Consider the following 19754-nt stretch of genomic DNA (forward strand, 5'->3'; position numbering starts at 1 on the left):
AAATGGGTGGAATAGGTATAGGAAGCTTGGCCACCTTCAGAAAGACGAAATCAAAACACTGCTTGTGAAACTGAAATCAGTTTCCATTCGTATGTCTGGCTGAGCTTTATTTGTAAACAGTAGAAATCAAAGGAAGTTTCTTGCCAGTGAAGTGACACATTCAAGAGTCAAAGTGAATTACAAACCGGTGTTAAAAAGATGGGGATATGGAAGGGTTGAAAAAGATATCAAAGAGCTCATCTCAAGCCTTAGGTGCCGCAAGGTAGAGAACTTAGCCCCTGGGGCTGCCAGGTGGGTGGAGAACTCTACAATTTGGGCAACACAAACTTGAATCAGATCAGGATCAAGTCTCAGGTATCCTCTGTTTGTGCTGCTGTGGAGGCAGATTTATTTATACCACCAGCCATATCTAGTGCAATGTCTGGCACACAGGTATTCAATAAGTCAATGTTGAATGAATGGCCCCCTGTGCATTGTAAAGTTTGATTTACTTGATCTGCAAAAAAATATATATATATGTATATATGACTATTTTGTGGAGAAATCCAAACTGTGGCTAACATCAACATGTCTGACTAATGCCGATCTTGGGAGAATGAACATCCATTGGCAAGTTCTCTGGATAAAATTAAGATCACGTTGACAGAGCTCTCTGGTTAATGTTAAGATTAGCTAGCAAATAGCTGGCATCAGTACCAAGATCGACTCTAGTCATTTTCAGATAGGCATCAAAATTTGGGATTCATAAACACTAAACTCACTAACATTTTCTACTTTCTTCAATACTTCTCCTTCCTCACAGCTCCATACCCTGAGATAGGAAGGAAGACGGCAGAGGGCCTGGCCGAGGGCTTCATTTCTAGTAGTCCTGTTCCCGTAAGAAATATGGCCTGCATAGCACATGCTCAGTTAATCCACAAAAGACTTCTCCATCAGCTCCAAGGTGACAAACAAAATAGTGTAAGTGGACACTTTGCTGCTCAAATGCTTAGACTCCAGACAGCACGTGGAAGCTCTGCTTCCTTCAAACCGGAAGGACCTCAAGGGGCTTTTGAAGTAATGGACTGCGAGAACTTTACTCTGCACCACTTTCAGTACAAAAGAAAAGTAAGCCTGAGCGGAGGCTTGGTGTCGAACAATAGTCTAGCAACCTCCAATGCTGGCAGCAGTAAGCATTTTAAATGCGGGGGAAATAAAGCATACAGAGCAATATACATGCCACAAGGTTTGCAAATGTAATTTTTTTTCTGGTAGGTATTTTGGGTCCCCTCACGAGCACTGGGGTCTTTTCACAACAACTCTCTAATGCCTACAACACAACTCTAGCACAGCTAAGGTGGCACTTTCCACCACTGGGGGCTTTGGCCACACAGACACGCGACACAGAATTCATCGAGAGCTGCTTTTATTCATTAACGAGGCCAAAAATGCTTCCTCATCACTTAGCAGGGAACTCTCCTCGTCTTTAGCTAAGTCACAGAAATGTCCCATAGCCTGAAGCTCAGCGTCCTCTGTCATCCCTGAGGAGCAGAGCAACAGCAGTTCAGGATGGGAGAGTAAACACAGCCACACTTGCCACTACGTCTACTTCCTGCCTTGTGTTCCTCAGAAGCAGGAAAGTCACATTCTAAACACGCTATCCCTACACCCTAAACTTTCTTCCTCAGTCACCTGGAGTCAGCTCCCCTGCAAAATTGGCAACGCTGGGCAGGCAGTCTGCTGAGAGAGAACAGGAAACAATCCCCTCATTTTGTCATCTTCCTACGATGTCTAGAATGGACCTAAATCACCTAACCATTTGCCCTGCCCTACTTTTATCATCAGTGGCATATCTTTCACTTGGTATACAATTTAAAGCCCACTGATAAAAAACTAAATGCAGCCACATATTTCTAACCGAAGAGTCTATGAAAAAATTACCTCAACTTAACAGACACAACTCATTTTATTGACATTAAGGCCGAGGTTTTCTTGTGTTTTGTTTTTAAAATATGTCCACAAGTGTCAACTGCTGAAGCCCACGCTGAGCTTCTCTAGCACATGATAACTCTCTGAATTTGGAAAAGCACACATTTACCTAAAGTTCCAAGTTGATCATGGACACCGACCTTGGGGACTAGGAAGAGGACACCCCACGGACATTTCTAAGCACTACCAGGAGATTTCCTCTGCAGCCATCTGGGAATTGAGTCTGTGCACGAAGCCCTGCCTGCCTTCCTCGCCATCACGTGGTCTCACATGCCATGGAAAGGCACAGTGGGAGAGCCACATTTCCTAGGGTCCCAGGGGCCCTGGGCTTGGACCCCAGGCTGCGCCTGCCCTGCTGGTCTAGATTTGAAGAGGAGGCATGCCATACGGTCTTCGAAACAGAATTCCTCCCTTAAAAGAAACCAAACCAAAGAACTCCTGGAACACTCAGGACCAAGGCAGATGAGAAGCCTCTAATCAATTTTGTGGCCTTTTTTTTGTTGGTTGGTTAAAAAAAAAAAAAAAAAAAAAAGAGAGAGAAGAATAAAAGGAAAGTGCAGTGAAATTTACTCTTTCGCTTCAGCCAGTTTATTGTTCATCTCTTTGCTTTGCTCCTTGTCGTCGGGTGGGGCGGCACTGGGGCCCTCCGCGCTCTTTTTCTTGGAGGCCCGGCCCAACACCACCTGTTTGTCTTTGGCCTTCCTCTGGGGCTTACGGCTTGCTGAGGTCTTTTTTGGTTTGGAACTCTGAACACTAGGTTTCTCCACCTGCACGGAGAGACAGACAGACCGCAAATACAGAAACACAAAAAGGGAGGGAGTGGGATAGAGAATTTAGAGAGAAGACATGATTAATTAAAGGATAACGGTAATGTTGACATTTGGCACTGAGGGAGCGCAGTGTATAAAGTGTTTTCAGTGACGTTAGGTCACTTGGCTTTTCTGTCTGTACTCCCGGTAAGTCATTTGGCAATGCTCTCACTGGCCACGTGGGCACCCTGGCCTGCCAGCTCTCACGGCCTGGACTCCCCAGGCGGTGGACTGTGTTGCTAAATAGCAACGATCTACTTCCCCTCCCTGTGGGAAGATAATACCTCCTCACCCTGTTCAAGTCAGGCAGGCATACGATTTGCTTTAGTCAGTGGAATATGAGCAGACGCGATGTGGGTCACCTCCAGGCAGGCTCAGAGTCAGCCCGTGCTTCTAGGGGTTCTCTGTCCCCTGTCACAGAGAGGCTGCTCCTTCACCCTGAGTCCCAGGCTGAGGAAGTGATGAGGAAGAGAGCTGAGGCCCTCATGATGGACGTGTATGATAAGAAATAAACCTGTGTTGATGCAAGACACAGAGATTGCAGGGGGGTTTGTGACCACAGCGTAAGCTGGCCTTTCCTCTGTTTATGTCTCTAGGACGGTGAGCGCATATGAAGAAATGCCCTCACTGAGATGCTTTGGGCCAAGCAATCTCGTCTTAGGGAGGCTGTCAGAACTGCACAGCCACCCGCTCTTGCTATCTGGCTCCCTGAACCATATACCCCAGAGCAGCTGTTCAAGCCCACTCCACTCTCCCCAAGCTCCCTCTTCGAGCTCTGCTCACCTCCTTCTTTTTGTCCAAGGCCATGTCCTGGGTCCCACCTTATCTGTGGGAGGTGGACAGATGATGTTGGGCCTCACAGACTAGGTCATTTACTCACTGAGGTCCAGGAGTTTTCAGTCACCCCTGACCTGTATGCAAGGTAACTAACTGTCCTGCTTTGCCCGAGACTGAGGGCTTTCGTGGAACATGAAACTTACAATGCGACAACTGGAGGAGGAGTCCAGGCAGTGGGCTGATTAGTTCTCTTACCTGTCAACCAGTCCTGGGCCAAATAGGAAACCACTGAGTGCAAGACTTTAGGGCAAAGGCAGAGAAAAGGCTATTTAGATTCTCAGACTTTTTCTGCTATTCTAGATGGGAGAGCTGATATGTGCACAATTCCATGTGGCCTGACCTCAGAGAATAAGCTCTGGCATGTATGATTCCTGTTTCAGCAGCTGAATCTTGAACATGTTTCTCCCTCTCGTGAATGCATTCTGGGATGCTAATAAGGTAAAGTAGCGTCATTAGAGGAAAACCCCGGAATCACTGTAAGTTACTGAGAAATGTAAGCCATTCACAAACTGTTTGTTATAGTAACAAAGGACTCAGGACACATCTTGCAGCTGCTAGGACAGATGTGTCGTGAGAGACTGAAACTGCTGGTGGATGGTGTTTATCGAGAGAAAGGATAAGAAGGGGCGGGCACTTCTCAGGGAGTGAGGAAGTATCCAGTGACTGGGGCTGAGAGTGAGGCAGGGGCCGCCTGGTGAGAAGGAAGCCAGGCTAAGACGCCGCCAATACTGGGCCAGCACTTCAGAGGCCAAAGCAGTTAATTTAAGACAAGGAGCTTTAGGCTTCAGGTGAGATTTTCTACCACTTTTTTTCCTGGACTTCTCAAAATCAGAAGCTTGTTCTCTGGACATCTGCCAGTCTTTAAGCTTTTATTTTAGGTAATGTTCCTTTTTCACATTCTCTTTGAATTTAATAAAGGTTCCTGTTAAGAAGACCCATTGTTGTTTTCTTTATTCCTAAGTATTTTATTCTTCTTGTTGTGATTATAAATGGGATTGTTTTCTTCATTTCTCTTTCTGATATTTTGTTGTTAGTATATAGAAACACAGCAGATTTCTGTATGCTGACTTTTTTATCTTTCAACTTTACTGTATTCATTTACCATTTCTAATAGCTTTTTGGTGGACTCTTTAGGGTTTTCTATATGTAAAATCATGTCATCAAAACCACAATGAGATATTACCTCACACCTGTTAGAATGGTTATTATCAAAAAGGCAAGAAATAACAAGTGTTGGAGAGCATGTAGAGAAAAGGGAATCCACCTACACGACTGGTGGAAATGTAAATTAGTGGAAAACAGTATGGAGGTTCCTTAAAAAAAATAGAACTACCTTCTGACCCAGCAATTCCATTCCTGGGTATTTATCCACAGAATATGAAAACACCAATTCATAGAGATATATGCACTGCCATGTTCATTGCAGCATTATTTACAACAGCCAAGATACAATCTAAGTGTCCACTGATGGATAAATAGATAAAGAAAATGTGATATGGCACACACACACATACATTCACACACACACAATGGAATACTACTCAACTATAAAAAGGATGAAATATTGTCATTTGTGACAGCATGGATCTACCTTAAGGGTATATACTAAGTGAAAGTAAGTCAAATAGAAAAGGAAAAAAACTGCATGATTTCACTCATATGTGGAATCTGACACAAAAAGTAACAAATGAACTAACAAAACAAAACAAAAACAGAACAGTGGTTACCAAAGGGGAAGGGTGGTGGTTGGAGGGCGATTTGGGTAAAGGTGGTCAAATATATGATGATGGAAGAAAACTAGACTTTGGGTGGTGAGCACACAATAGAGTACACAGATATCGAATTATAAAGCTGTACACCTGAAATTTATATTACGTTATTAACCAATGTTACCTCAATAAATGTAATAAAAAGAAAAAAAAAAAGAAACCTCTCTGTCTCAGTATGCTACGAAGAAAAGGAGGGATTTTAAAGGAGCCCTTGGAGGCTGGGCCAGAGTCAGCAGCAGCCCTGCCCCATGCTCTGCTGCAGGGAAATCCCTCCGTTCCAGGCTGTGCTGATGGGTTCCCCACAAGATCTGTCTTACCTTTGGGGGTTCCTTGAAAGGTTCGCTGTAGAGGCTGCGTATTCTCCTGCGCTCAAGGATCTTGTTGTCAGCTAGTGTTGGCTTATTGGCCTCCCCTTTGAATTGGGCGCTGTAGCTGGTCTCGTGAACCACCTTATCCTCTGGAGGCTTGTACTGGGGCCTGGCTTTTATTGGTTTCACAGGCTTGATGTCCGTCCATGCTCTGAATTCATTCCTGTGAGTTAAAGAAAACATAGTGAAATGAAACATCGTATGCCTGGAAGCAGTGCTCCTCACATAGGGCTGCAGACTCAGCAAGCTCAAAGTCAATGCTTGTGGAGCTTGCTGAAGAGTGACTGAAGCATTAACTTCACTCTGTCTTCACAGCTAAGTGCAGGCTTACCTCCTGCCAAGTGAATGCATGTTTTGGCCTTGACAATAGTATCTTGGAAAAAAACTCAGGCTCCTCTTTGGGCCTCGTTGTCCCAATGTCTAAAATGAGGCTGAAAAACTCCATCCAGTCAGACATTCAGTCAGTTTAACATATCTCATTGTGAGCCTGCTGTGTGTGAGGTTAAAGAGTTGTGAAAGTTAAATGAGACAATGCATGATAGACAATGTGCCTGGTATATTGTGGTCAAATGACAAATGCCAGCTTCCTTTCCTGCTTTGTCACGATGAAGACCCGTTTGTTATCCAGAATCCTTAAGGATAACTTCTCCCTTTGATAGCAGAGGGCTTGCTTCTTATGGTGTCAGGACTTTGCAATCTGAATCACTTTAGATGAAAATCCTTAATAAATGTCTACAATGCTTGCAGATCTTAAATAAGCAAAATGTACTGAACATGATGTGGACATTACAACCAAGATTTGTGTTGAGATATATATGTGTGGAGAGTCTTCATGTGCTTTGCTGTGAATGGCTAGGTCCTTACCCTAACTGACCCCAATGGCTGCCTTTTCTGAGTCAGTGTGTCAGTTTCCTTGTTCAGAGCAATCTCTCTTATGGTTTCTAATCAGCTGACTCTGACCTGTTATAGGGCTGGACAGTAGATGGTCAATATTGTTCAAAACATGGTGAAAATAAATGTTGTTGTGGTTGGAGGCCACAGGATCCATCCTGTTTGCAGACTTCATGAGATTCAATGCATAAGCTCTATGTCTCCTGAGATCTTTATCGGGTCTATTCTCATTTGGGGCCATGAGAAGCTGTGCTGTGGGAAAGGAAGAGTTAGTGTCCGAACATCTGTGGAGTGAGGTTCTTCCAGTGGCTTCTTTCACACTGGTAATGCCTTCCTTCAGGGCCCAGAGGTGAGTGCTGCAAACAGGAGGCCACAGGGGACCGGAGATAAAGCTTAGACTGTGATGGAGACACATGGGTTCTAGCCCCAGCACTGCCTCTAACTAGGCCTCTCCCCTCTCTGCCTTAGTTTCCTCAAATAAAAGAATTACACTAGACAATGTTCTTATAGTGTCCTTCTAGCTCTGAGGCTGTCTGCATCGATTGAGTGGGTTTGGTTACGCTGAACCACTTGCTGGTCATTTGACCCCCTGAGGGGAATTGCTCACATCTGAGCAGAGAGGTCATAGTTGCTTATGAGATGCTCCCCTAGGCGTCAGACTCGCCTTCGCAGTGCAGCTGGGACCTCCACCTACATATTCCACCAACAACTCACACTCCACATCCCTGGAACCAAATTGTTTTGTCTCCCCTGCCAAATCATCCTCTCTCTTGGATTTCTTCATTGTTCAGTTTCACCCATTCATTCACAGACTATTTACTGAGTGTTTCAGGTCTGCCTGGCAGGATGCTGAGCTCTGTAGAGCCCAAACTGAGTAAGAAAAGGCCTTGGGCTCAAGTTGTGGGCGGCAAAGGGATGTGAGGTTACTCCAGGACAGTACGATAATAGCCGTAAAGGAGGGAGAAGTGGGGAGCACAGAGGGGAACCACAGGAGGAGCCCCTACACCAGTTTGGGAATCAAGAGGTGGGTGGGGTGACTGGTTCTGCAGTGGAGTCAGAGAGGCTGACGGAGAGTTGGCCAGAAGAGCGGGGAGTGGGTTTTAGGCAGAATGAGAAGCGCACGAAGAGGCTCACGAGAGGCACTCCCCCTGTGGGGACCTGGTGGGGAGGGCACAGGGGGCTGTGCAGATCGTGACGGTCCTGCCAGCCGTGATAACAGGATGCTCTGGACCGTAACAAGATGTTGCCAAGAATCAGTGTGGCCAGATTCTTTTTGGGGAAGAGAACTTTGCAGCAGTGTGGATGGTGGACAGAAGGGGAGAGGTGAGGCAGGAGGTCAGGCTGGTGATTAAGTAGTGAGCCAGGAGGAAAGCAGAGAGGCTTGAACCAGGACAGTGGCAGTGGGGACAGAGAACAGGTCTTTCTTTCAAAAGGGACATGGGCAGGATGTGAAAACGGCTGCACTGTGGAAGGCCAAGGTCAGGGAGGAATTTGGGGACACCCCAGGATTTTGGTCTGTGAATGGGGGTGCTACCCACTGAGATGAGGAAACTGGGAGGAGAAGGGGGTTTGGTTTGAGAGTTGAGACTTCCGATTCTGGTAATGGTACACCTCCACACTGGCATCAAAGCTACTTTTTGATCCTCTCCTCCCCTCCCCTTCCCTCCTCTTCTCTTCCCTCCTCTCCTCTTCCCTCCCTTCTCCACCTTCCACAGTTTCAACCTGTTATTAAGACCTGACTTCTAAACCATTTTTGGCTTTATGTACAGGCCTAGGGCTGGCCCTAGTTACATCTGGGGCTCCTCCCACCTCTTAGGACCGAAGCCCTGCCTGTTCGATGAGCCCCTAATACTTGACCTGGGCTTCCAAGCTACCAAACCAGTAACGACTTGGCTCCCGAATATATGATGGCAGAAACCTGGATTCTCTGCTCCTCTCCCTGTCTGCTCCCAGAATTAGGACTGAGATAGGCACACACTGAGATAGACCCTGAGCACTGTTTCTGGGTCATCTCTCTCAGGCCAGCCTCTGCAGCTTTCTGGATCTCTGCAGCAGTTCCTGCATGCTGGCAAGTGTCTCTCACTGTAATCATTTTCCACGGGCTATGTCCTTGTGGAGAAAGCTTGATAACCCCTGATCCTGAACATCGTCTTCATAAGAGACTGTGTTAATGAGTCCTATAATAAGTTCACTTAATTATGACAGACTGTTAGGTTTAAACCCAAATTCTATTACTTAGAATTGTCTCTGAACTCTCCACGAAAACTTCCCCAGCCATATGTAACAACTAATCATATGTCATAAACATAGATTTAGCTACTAGTCATTAGTCACCTTTTATAAGCTGGCGGGTTGTTGTTTTCTTTTCTTTTCTTTTCTTTTTTTTGTACATTCTCTATAATCCTTACAATAACTTTGAAAGGAGGTCATATTATATCCCTTTTACAAAAAAAGGGTAACCAAGGCTCAAAGAGGTTAGGTGGCTTGCATAAAGCCACAGAGCTGGCAAACAGCCGAGCTGAAATCTGAGCCCAGGTCAGTCAGGCTCCACAGCCTACATCCTTCCCACTGCACTTGGGCAGCGTGCTAGAGCTGCAAGGTGCTCTGTCTGCCCTCACTGAGGGTGCTTGTGCAGGGTCTGGCCTGCTGTCTGCAATGACGTGGAGGGCTCATATGACATGAACTGGGCTAGATGACACCTGAGCTCCTCCAGCTTTGAGATGCTCCTCCCAGAGCAGTATGGGCCACACTCTCAGGTTAGTCCTATCCATTGCCTCTTGCCACAAGTTCACGGTCCCCTGTAGCTATGAACTTTCCTTTCTGTAAAACCAGATTTCAGCTTGATCATTCATTCATTGATTCATTGATTCATTCTGCGCTTGCCAAACACCAGCCATTGGTGGGCCTGTGGCCCACAGGGAGGAGTAAGCCACAGTTGAGGTGCCTATAGTTTAGTGGGTCAGGATCTGTCCATGTATGACCCTAAACAAATGGGACAGAGTTCAGAGAAGGGGGAAAGGATGTTTAATTCTAAAGGGGGGGAAGTGGGGAAGGAGGAATTGAAAGAGGTAGAGCAGTAGGTAAAGGGAATTCAGGCAGCAGCCTGTGTCTGTGTGGCAGGTTCAGAGAGCAGGTGGGCTGCTCAGGGTGCAGGAGCGTGAAGCTCTTGTAGGGATGTCAAGATGACTGGGCTTGGTAGGAGCTGGGCTAGGCTGACAGAACCTGTAATGCCATGTGTGGTAGGCCTGGGGAGCCAATGAACATTTCTGAGCAAGGCAGCACTATTCCTCCATTGTGGTATCCTTCTCCTCTCTGACTACCCCAATTTTAATTATTCCTCAAGCCCAGCTCAGGGTTCTCCTCTTCCAGGAACCTCTCCTGGATTTCTTAGCCCAAAGTTTCCTGTCTCTCGGCTCCTGGACCCTTTATTGTACTGTCCAACTTTGTGGTCTCCTATGCAGTTTCATGTTGTTCTTTAATGCTTTCCTGAGTTCATTTTGTCTCTCTTGAGAGCTAAGATACTTAATAGAAAATTCATGACAGAGCCCTACTTTTGAGTCCAATCTCATTTGCATGGCTGCAAAGCAGTGTCTTTTAACTTATCCTGGGTCAGGTTGCAGGTTAGGGGCAAAGCTGAACTAAAACCTGAGTTCCTGCCTGCGTTCCTAAACCCAGGCCACACTCCATACCTTTCCTACATTCTTCACAGGATGTAGGGGCTTGGCATTGAGTGAGCATTTAATGGATTTCATTTCCAGTCAGCTCATTGCTCTCCTTCTGAGTCCTGTCCTGCCCCAGGTGGGGCAGATACTTGCTCCTTGGAGGCGTGAAAACGTCCCACACATGCTTCTGTTCCAGTGCCAACCATGCTGAAATGATGATGTGCTCACAAGCTTGTCTCCTGCTCTAGACAGAGTCCCTCCTCAGACGGGACTGAGCTCTGTGTTTCCCTGGTGCCCTGCACAGCGCAGAGCAAAACATTCAAGGAACACATGGAGAATTAGAGAAAAATCAAGCATTCGGTCCTACTTCAGATACTTACAAAGGCTGCCCACAGTTGGGGTTTCTCTCATTGCTAAAACTACCCCCCTAACACCTCTGTGTCCTGTATCTGTAAGTCCTTGTAGGGAAGGGTTTCCCCTGCTGAAACAAATGTTTGGAGTCTCCCAAGTTTTCATTAAATTCATTCTTCTTAGATTGACAGGAGGCAGCCGGGGCTGCTGCTGAGTGAAGCTGCCCTGATGGTAAAGGGTAGGGGCAGAAAGGAGAACCTGAGAACCAGGGGGCAGGGAAGGAGAAGAAAACTTAACTAACACTTGCCTAACACTGACTTCAAGCTCATGGTAGCTCGGGCAACTTTGGCTCCTGGCAGCAATCACCAGAGAGCACTTCCCCTTAGCCAATCTGGGCGCACACCACTGTGAGGCTCTGGGCACACTTGGAAAGTCCTCACCTGCAGACTGCTGCCCCTGGCATACCAGAGGTGTTCCACATGCCACAACTTCTCCTGTATCATGATGTGGGGGAGTCATGGGGACAGGGCAATCTTCAGCTACACTGCCAAGGGCTCCCTGTCCCTTCCACAGTGGATCCATGGGTGGACCCCATCATTTGAGGCTTGATTTATCTCCTGCACATTCCCTGCAGGGGCAGAGGAGGGTTTTGGACTACGGGCCCCTCCGTGGGTGGGTAAATTGCACACAGGAGTTGGCTCGATCAATATGTTCAGGTGTGGGATTTAACGGCCCTTCTGATGGCTCATTTATGCTGGGGAAATCTATGGGGAGAAGCCTGGGTCAGCCTCCAAGCCTGCCCCTGCCAATGGCAAAGCCAGGCCCAGTGTGAGCCCTCTTATGGAGATCTGGTGGACAAGATGCTCCTGGGACACTCTCTTGAGACCTTTGGACAGCTGATGGTCACGTTCAGAGCAGCTGCTCAAGCAGGACTTTGGGATATTGCTGACTGGGTAAACTTTTCAAAGGAGTCAACAAATACTTCACTTTCATTTCCTCCCATCCAGTCCCCGTGCCCCATCTCACCTGAGCCCTCAATACCTCCTGCCCCTGGACCATGGCATCGGGATGACAGTCCATCAGGATCTTGGGCCCTCTCTCCTCACTCTGATTCATCCAGCACATGCTACAGGAACAAACTTTCTCCAACCTGGCTGTGAGCACACTGTTCCCTTCCTAAAACACCTCAATAAATCCCAGTTTCCTATAGGATGAAGTCTAAACTAAGGTCCCTTCTAGTTCCCACATGTTATGATTCCTCATGACAGGCAGAGCCCTGTGACTTGGCCCCCCAAGCACCTCTCCAGCCGATTTCTTTGTCTTCATCAGTCATTCATTCCCATCATCATTTAGTGAGCGTTTTCTGTGTGCCAGGCACTGTGCAAAGCTCTTTAAATGCATTATCTTATGTAATCTTCAAAACAATCCTGTGCCATAGGGACCATCACTGATTTTACTAATGAGAACAAATGCTACCCTTCCCCAAACACATACTGTACTTTCCTACCACTGAGCTTTTGCCCATGCTGTTCCCGTTCCTGGCACACCTTTCCCTCCACACCTCTAGCTACTGAAATACTATATGACCTTCCACGCCAGGCTCAAGCGCTCTCCCCTCTAGGGAGCCTTCTCCAGTCCCACTGCTGAATCAAGCTTGTCCTTCTCTGTTTCCATCTCTGTAGCACTCGACATGCACTGTCTTGTAGTAGGCTACCTGTGTATCCTATCGTTCTCTCCTCCCCTCCCTCCCTGACTGTGCAGTCGTTAAGGGTCAGGACTGTCCTTTTGCATCTGTGTAGTTCTCCCCATGCCTAGCATAGGGATTAAGAATGCAGCTGCCACCTCACCCATGTGAACAGCTAAGCAGGAAGTCCTGGGCTGCCCCAGCCAGGGAGGGGCATACAGTTGCTGCACAAGCATCTCAGGGTATGTGGCATCTATGTCACTTCTCCCATTATGTCCACAAATTCTTTGACACTCCTGCTTTAGGTGGAGCTTAATTCCTCTTTCTTTAAATGTGATTGGACTCGTTTCCAACAAACAGAATGTGGTGGAAGTGATGATATGTAACTTCCGAGACTGGATCCTCAGCACAAGGCAAGCATTTGGATGACCTCATAAGAGACCCTGAGCTAGAACTACCCAGCTAAGTCATTTCTGGATTTCTGACCCTCAAAAACCGCATGAGACAGCAAATGTTTGTTGGCTTAAGCTGCTAAGTTTTGGAATAATTTGCTAGACAACAATAGATTCTAATAGAGGCCCCAATCAGAAATTATTCTTCCAATCAACAGGAGCTTAAAACACCCATGCTTCAGGGCCGGCCGAGTGGCGCGATGTTTAAGAACTGGCTTGGGATGCCAGAGGGCCCCGGTTCGGATCCCACATATGAGGGCCAGTGACACTGCCCTCTGCAGCTAAGATGCTGAACAACAGCTCAACCTGGAGCTGGGCTGCCATGGGTCGCTGGCGACGGCGTAGGCTGCAGCCCCTGTGACAGTGAGTTGCCATGGACTACCATGTGTAGCCAGCAGCCAGCGTGAGCGGCCAGCAGCCGCAGTGAGCGGCAGTCCAGAAGCCGGCGACTGATCTGCCTCTCCCAGGAAGAGCGCAATGATGGTGCCAACTTGGGCCAGTGAAGCAACGTCCTCCACAACTAGACTGAAGAACAAAAAGGACAGCAACTTGTCTGTCCCCCTTCCCCCAATTCCCCAGCACTGTTCCCGTCCCCCCAATTCCCCAATAAAAATCTTTTAAAAAAACCCCAAAAAACACCCACGCTTCATGTCAGCAAGGCAGACAGCACTGGTGTGAGCAGAGCACAGGAAGTTCAAGTTCCCAGCAGAGCTGCGGCATCAAGTTAACAGAGCGAGGCACACTCTGGCCATAAGAAATCGACGGTGAAGATTTGGCAGCCTTCCGTAGAAGGTAGCAAAGCCTTCTATGCAGCAAACCTGGTAAAGATGCACCTGCCTTGGGGACAGGTCATTGGCAAAAACAAAGAAAGACAGGCCCTCATAGGAGAAAATGATGTCTCAGCACACACAGCACATTCAGGGCTCGGAGAAGTGCAGGCAGAGGTTCACAAGCAGGGAGGAAGCACAAAGCCCTGGTCAGAACAGAGACGGCGGTTCACTGGCAAGAACACAACCTCCAGAATGAGAGAAACCTGCGCTAAATCCTGGCTGTAACCCTCCGGCCAGTCCCTCGCTTGCTCTGAACATCAATGAACGCTATTGGAAAGGATTGACACCAGGTCTCCGAAGAGGACTGGACATTTGTATTAGAATTACAAAGTCCACAGTGGACAACTGTATAACACTGTGTTTGGTTTTCATTACAGAGTTGTTTGTTCAAGAAAAATCATTGAATATCTCCTACATTCCAGGCACAGAGCTAGAACTGCAGCATATATACAGGCAGATGCAGCTCCTGACTCCACTGACTTTGTAGTTGGGTGGGGCGATCTAAACAATTATACAGACAATCAAATATCTGTCCAGCTACTGTTCTATTTATGACCACCGCAGTCATCAGTAGGGTGTCCGGTATGGGCAAAATTTGGGCCGCAGCTTTCAATGCCAGGTTTATTTCTGAATGCAATTTACTCTAGACTTGAACAAAATAGCGTTCAATGAATGCCCGATTAATTGAATTTCCCATACTCAGCACCCACCATAAACAGATGTTCGCTTCTTAAGGCCCCAACCCACTTAAGCACATTTTCTTGCATTGATGGACGGGGAGATGCTGAAAGAGCAATTACAAAGGAAGAGAACAAGACAGGCAAGAGTGGGGTGATTGATGAAGCTAAGTCTCAGAAGAGGGAAGGGGGGGTGGACATCAGGAGAATGGTGAGGGGGTTTGGCCTTGGAAAGAAAGCATGATAAAAGAAGAGAATAGAGGCTGCCTTTCATTTCTAAGGTGAAAAGCCAAGCGTTTATAAGACACAATGAAATAGAATTATACAAGGAACAATTTTACTGCTGTGAAGAATATACACATGTGTTAATTGGTATAAATCACTTCCTGACAAAAATGGAGACTTAGAATAATGGAGTACCGCCAAGGACAATCATTTATAAATTTCATTTCTCTACCCGCAAGCCCCAGATTTATTTCTTATGTATCTAAGTCCTTGGGAAATAAAATTCTTTCCCCATCCTCTTGACGACAAAATTGTCAACATTCCTCAACTGCTTTATGAGGGAAGAAAACTGTGCAATAAGATTTTAATGGTCTAGAAATCTTCCTACAGATTTTCATAGGTAGTTCATGTTGTCATGGAAACATATTAAGTCTCTGTTCAAAAACCTTGTCTGCACTTGGTGTATTAAAATGTTCTCGAAGAAGGGAAGCGGGCTCCTTCCTGACCTCTGATGGAGGCAGTTAGTGAACGCTGCTGGTTGCCAGGCTATCGGGAGGCGTTGCTTAAAGGAAGTAGGATCTGTAGATTAGAAAGGAAAGAACATCCCAGAAACCAGAGGGTTGCAGCAGGCTTAGAAAGGAGTTTTAGAGAGGAGTGGAAGATGACTTCTGCCTGGCAGAAATGACAGGGTCAGGAGAGGAGCTGTATGATCTATGCCTGTGTATATGCTTGAATGCGTCTTTCAGCTTCTTTTGTGTGAAAGGGAGAAAAGGAAATCTTATAAAGAGCGCTGACATTATAACCATTTAGGATTGCTCTTCTTATCCATTAATATCCAATAGCCACATGCACACCAATAAAACCATGTATGATGGTTTTCCAAAACAAGAAAAACACATATACGGGCAAAAAAAAAAAAAAGTCTGTATGTAAAGGAAGGTTTGAAGCTAATCTAATGTGAATAAAGAATGAGTGGAAAAGAATCCCTCCTTTCCCTTACATGGGAAGATCTGACATGGGTAACAGCTGGCAATGATAGCTGTCAGGACTCCGGTCCTCTCATTCTGGGTAAATAGTTCATTCTGAAGGTAACTGCTGTCATAGGCCGCGTGTGGCTCACAGGCCCCTGTCCACCCGGGAAACAGTGTCTTACACAAAGAAAGCTCATGGACATAATATGTATAGAATTATGAGGACAGATGAAAACTGTTCAAACTAGGAGTCGGTTTGATTCTACACAAATTAATTTAGGTTGCAGAATTTATTAGGCACGATGCTAGGAACTGTAGGGAAGGAAAAGGATGCAAAGTAAGGAACCTACAGTTGGCAGAGGAGGAGGATAAGAGTGGGGGAGCGTGATGGTTAAAATAAATACACATACCAATATACCTCAAGTAGAAAAAAATAAGAGCTAGATGAGAAGTTTTAAGAAAATGACCATTACTCTCCTCACTCTGCCACATGCCCCATTTCCCCATTATTATCTGGGTGTATTAGTCATAGGAATGTCCTTTCCTGTGCGGGGGTGGTTGTGCCACAAGACTATAGGGTTATACGGTTGAGGCTGAGGAAGGAAGGCTGCACTCTTCCGGTTAAGTTACATCCCCAAGGAACTGTGTCCATTACTTGCAGAAAGGTGTTTCCTAAGACAGGAAGTGGGAATACTGAGAGTGTGTCCTAAAAGGTAGGGGGGAAGTGCTGCTTCCTTCTGGAGGTAAACCTAGAATTCTGGGAGTATACTCCTATGAGATGATCTGTATGAAGTGCCAAGGTCATTGCATGATACATCTAGGAAGCTCAATAAATCTGAGCTTCCTCATTCTTTGTTCTGTGCATAGGAAGTACTTAAGAAATATCTTTCTAACAAAGAAAGCTGGTGCTGAAGAAAACATCTTTTTGTGGTTTCTTGAGACCCACGCTAATTTACTCTTTAAAATGTAGCTCAATTATAAGGAAATACTAAGAACAACTTTATGTTTATAAATTTGACAATATGGATGAAATGGAAAAATTCTTAGAAAGATGCAAATTATAAAAAATTGACTCAAAAAGAAATAGAAAATCTGAATAAATGTATGTCAAGTAAAGAAACTGAATTAGTAATTTAAAATCTTTCCCCAAAGAAAATCCAGCCCCAGATGGCTTCACTGGTTAATTCTATCAAACATTAAGAAAATAAATAAATACCAAATACCAATCCAAACAATCTCTTTTAAAAAATAGAGGAAGAGAGAACACTTCCCAACTCATTACCCAGATACCAAGCCAGTCAAAGACATTATAAGAAAACTACATGCCAATATTCCTCATGAATATAGATATCAAAATCCTTAAGAAAAAATTAGTAAATCAAATCCAGCAACACATAAAAAGATTTAAACACATGAACAAAGTGAGTTTTATCCCAAGAATGCAGAGTTTATTTAACATTCAAAAGTCAATTAATGTACTATATCATTTTCATAGAATAAAGAACAGAAACCACACAATCATCTTAATAGACATAGAAAAAAAATTTGACACAAACACCTTTTCATGATTAAAAAGCTAAGCAAACTAAAAATAGAAGGGACCTTCCTCAACCTAATAGACAGCTACAAAAACCCAACAACTAGCACTGTACTCAATGATGCAAGACTGAATGCTTTCCCCTTAAAACCAGGAACAATGCAATAATGCCTGCTCTCATCACTTCTATTCAACATTGTACTGGAAGTCATAGCTAGTATAATAAAGCAAGAAAAAGAAATTAAAATTACATAGCTTAGAAAAGAAGTAAAATTGTCATTATTTGCATATAACATGACCTCAAATTTAGAAATCCTCAGGAATCTACAAAATATACTAGAACAAATGAGTGAGTTTAGCAAAGTTCCTGGTTACCCACTCAATATACAAAAATTAATTATATTTCTGTAGACTAGTAACAGACATTGGGGAAATAAAAAAAATTTAATTCATTCATAATAGCATCAGAAAGAATAAAATACTTAGGAGTAAATTTAACAAAAGAAGTGCAATGTCTGTACACTGAAAATTACATAACATAACATTGCCGAGAGGAACTGAAGATCTAAATAAATAAAGACATATCCCATGTTCATAAATTAGAAAATTCAATATTATTAAAATGGCAATTCTAGAAATTTATCTATAAATTCAAAGCAATCCTTATCAAAATTCCAACAGGACTTTTTGTAGAAAATGACAAGCTGATCTTAAAATGTATATGGAAATGTAAAAGATCTAGAGTTGCCAAAACAGTTTGGAGAAAGAGAATCAAAGTCTGAGGATTTGCACTACCTGATTTCAAAACTTATTATAAAGCTATAGTAATCAAGTATGTTACTGGCATGAATATAGACACACAGATATATGAATAAAATGGAAAGCTCAGAAACAGATCTTTGCATATAGTAGTGTGTTGAAGCTGGCTTATACTTGTATAGAGAGCTGATTGTTAAATTTTTAGGAATTTGGTGAGCTGATTGTTAAACTATTGGTAACTTGAAATCAGCCATGTAAGAGTATTCATATCAATAAATTGGCCAACACTACAGATTAGGCCCCTCCTTTTTTCCAGAGAGCCAGTTGTTAAACTTTACCATTATACCACTGTTCACATATATGGTGGATTTATTTTTGACAAAGATGCTAAGGTAATTCAATAGGGGAAAGAATAGTTTTGTCAACAAATGGTGCTGGGAAAACTGGATATCTGTATGGGAAGAAAATTAATCTAAACCATTATCTTATACTATATACAAAAAGTACAGTCATGTGCTGCTTAACAACAGGGATATGTTCTGAGAAATGTGTCCTTAAGTGATTTTGTCATTGGCTGATCATCATAGAATGTACTTACTCTAACCTAGAAGGTATAGCTGTTACTGTCATTGTATGTGCCATACTTTTAGGACTGGCAGCATAGTAAGTTTGTTTACACCAGCATCACCACAAACATGTGAGTAATGCATTGTGCTTCAACATTACTGACAGCTGCGATGTTACTAGGTGTTAGGAATTTTTTCAGCTCCATTATAATCTTATGGGACCACTATCATATATGCAGTCCGTTGTTATGCAGTGCATGACTGTAATTATAAATGGACTATAGACCTAAATGTAAACCCTAAAACCATACAACTTTTAAAAGACAACATAGAAGAAAATCTTTGTGACTTTGGAGCAGGCAAAGATTTCTTAGATATGACCCAAACCCCTAAAACAATAAAAGAAAAAAATGATAAATTCAAGTTCATGAAATTTATTTGCAAAGCATATATCTTACAAAAGATCTGTATCCAGAATATATAAAGATCTCATATAACTCAATAACAAGAGGACAAACAACCTAATTTAAAAATGGAAAAAAAATTTAATAGACACTACGTTAAAGAAGATATACAAATGGCAAATAAGCACATGAAAGATGGTCAACACCACTCATCATTAGGGAAAAACAAATGAAAACCACTGTAAGACACCATCACAGACTCACTAAAATGGCTAAAATAAAGAACACTGACAACACCAAATGTTGACAAGAATGTGGGGCAACTGGATCTCTCAGACATTGCTGATGGGAACGTAAAATGATACAGCGACTTTGGGGGAAAATGTTTTAAAGTTAACCATACATTTTCAATACAACTCAGCAACTCTACTCCTCAGTACCAAAGAGAAATGAAAACAGACACCTACAAACAACTTGTACATGGATGTCATTAATAGCATGATTCATGCCAGCCAAAAAGCTGGAAATAACCCGAATATTCATTCACTAATGAGTGAATAAACAAAATGGGTAAATCCATGCAATGAATTAACACTCAGCAGTAAATAAGAATTAATCAAATATGGATGAATCTCAAAAATAGCATGCTACATGAGAAGCTGGACAGAAAACACCACATATTACATGATTCCATTCACATGAAATTTCTAGAAAAGACAAACTAGAAACAGAAAGATCAGTGGTTGCCTGGGCCTGGAGTGGGAAGAAGGAATGATTCTAATTGAGCACGAGGGACGGCAGCATTCTAGAACCATCTTTCAGGGATGGTGGCACCTCTGTATAAATTTACTAAATCTCATCAAACTGTACACTTACAAGGGGTGAATTTTATGTTCTGTAAATTATAACTCAATAGGCTGTTCAAAAATCCAGCTGGAGGGCCAGTCGAGTGGCGCGATGGTTAAGAACTGGCTTGGGACGCCAGAGGGCCCCG

At 44.1% G+C, this 19754-nt stretch overlaps 1 protein-coding gene across 1 annotated transcript in view; it reads right to left on the bottom strand.

The window, feature by feature from the left end:
* Positions 1–19754, bottom strand: part of MAP6 (microtubule associated protein 6) — an 82170-nt gene that overhangs the window by 16108 nt on the left and 46308 nt on the right. Inside the window, exons 2-3 of the mRNA XM_019649425.1 lie at positions 5701–5914; positions 2539–2735 (exon numbers count right to left, since the gene is read on the bottom strand). Coding sequence (XP_019504970.1) covers positions 2539–2735; positions 5701–5914 — 411 coding nt within the window. The remainder of the gene's footprint in view (positions 1–2538; positions 2736–5700; positions 5915–19754) is intronic.

Source organism: Hipposideros armiger, unplaced genomic scaffold (assembly GCF_001890085.2).
Source record: "Hipposideros armiger isolate ML-2016 unplaced genomic scaffold, ASM189008v1 scaffold_132, whole genome shotgun sequence".
Classification (NCBI taxonomy): Eukaryota; Metazoa; Chordata; class Mammalia; order Chiroptera; family Hipposideridae; genus Hipposideros; species Hipposideros armiger.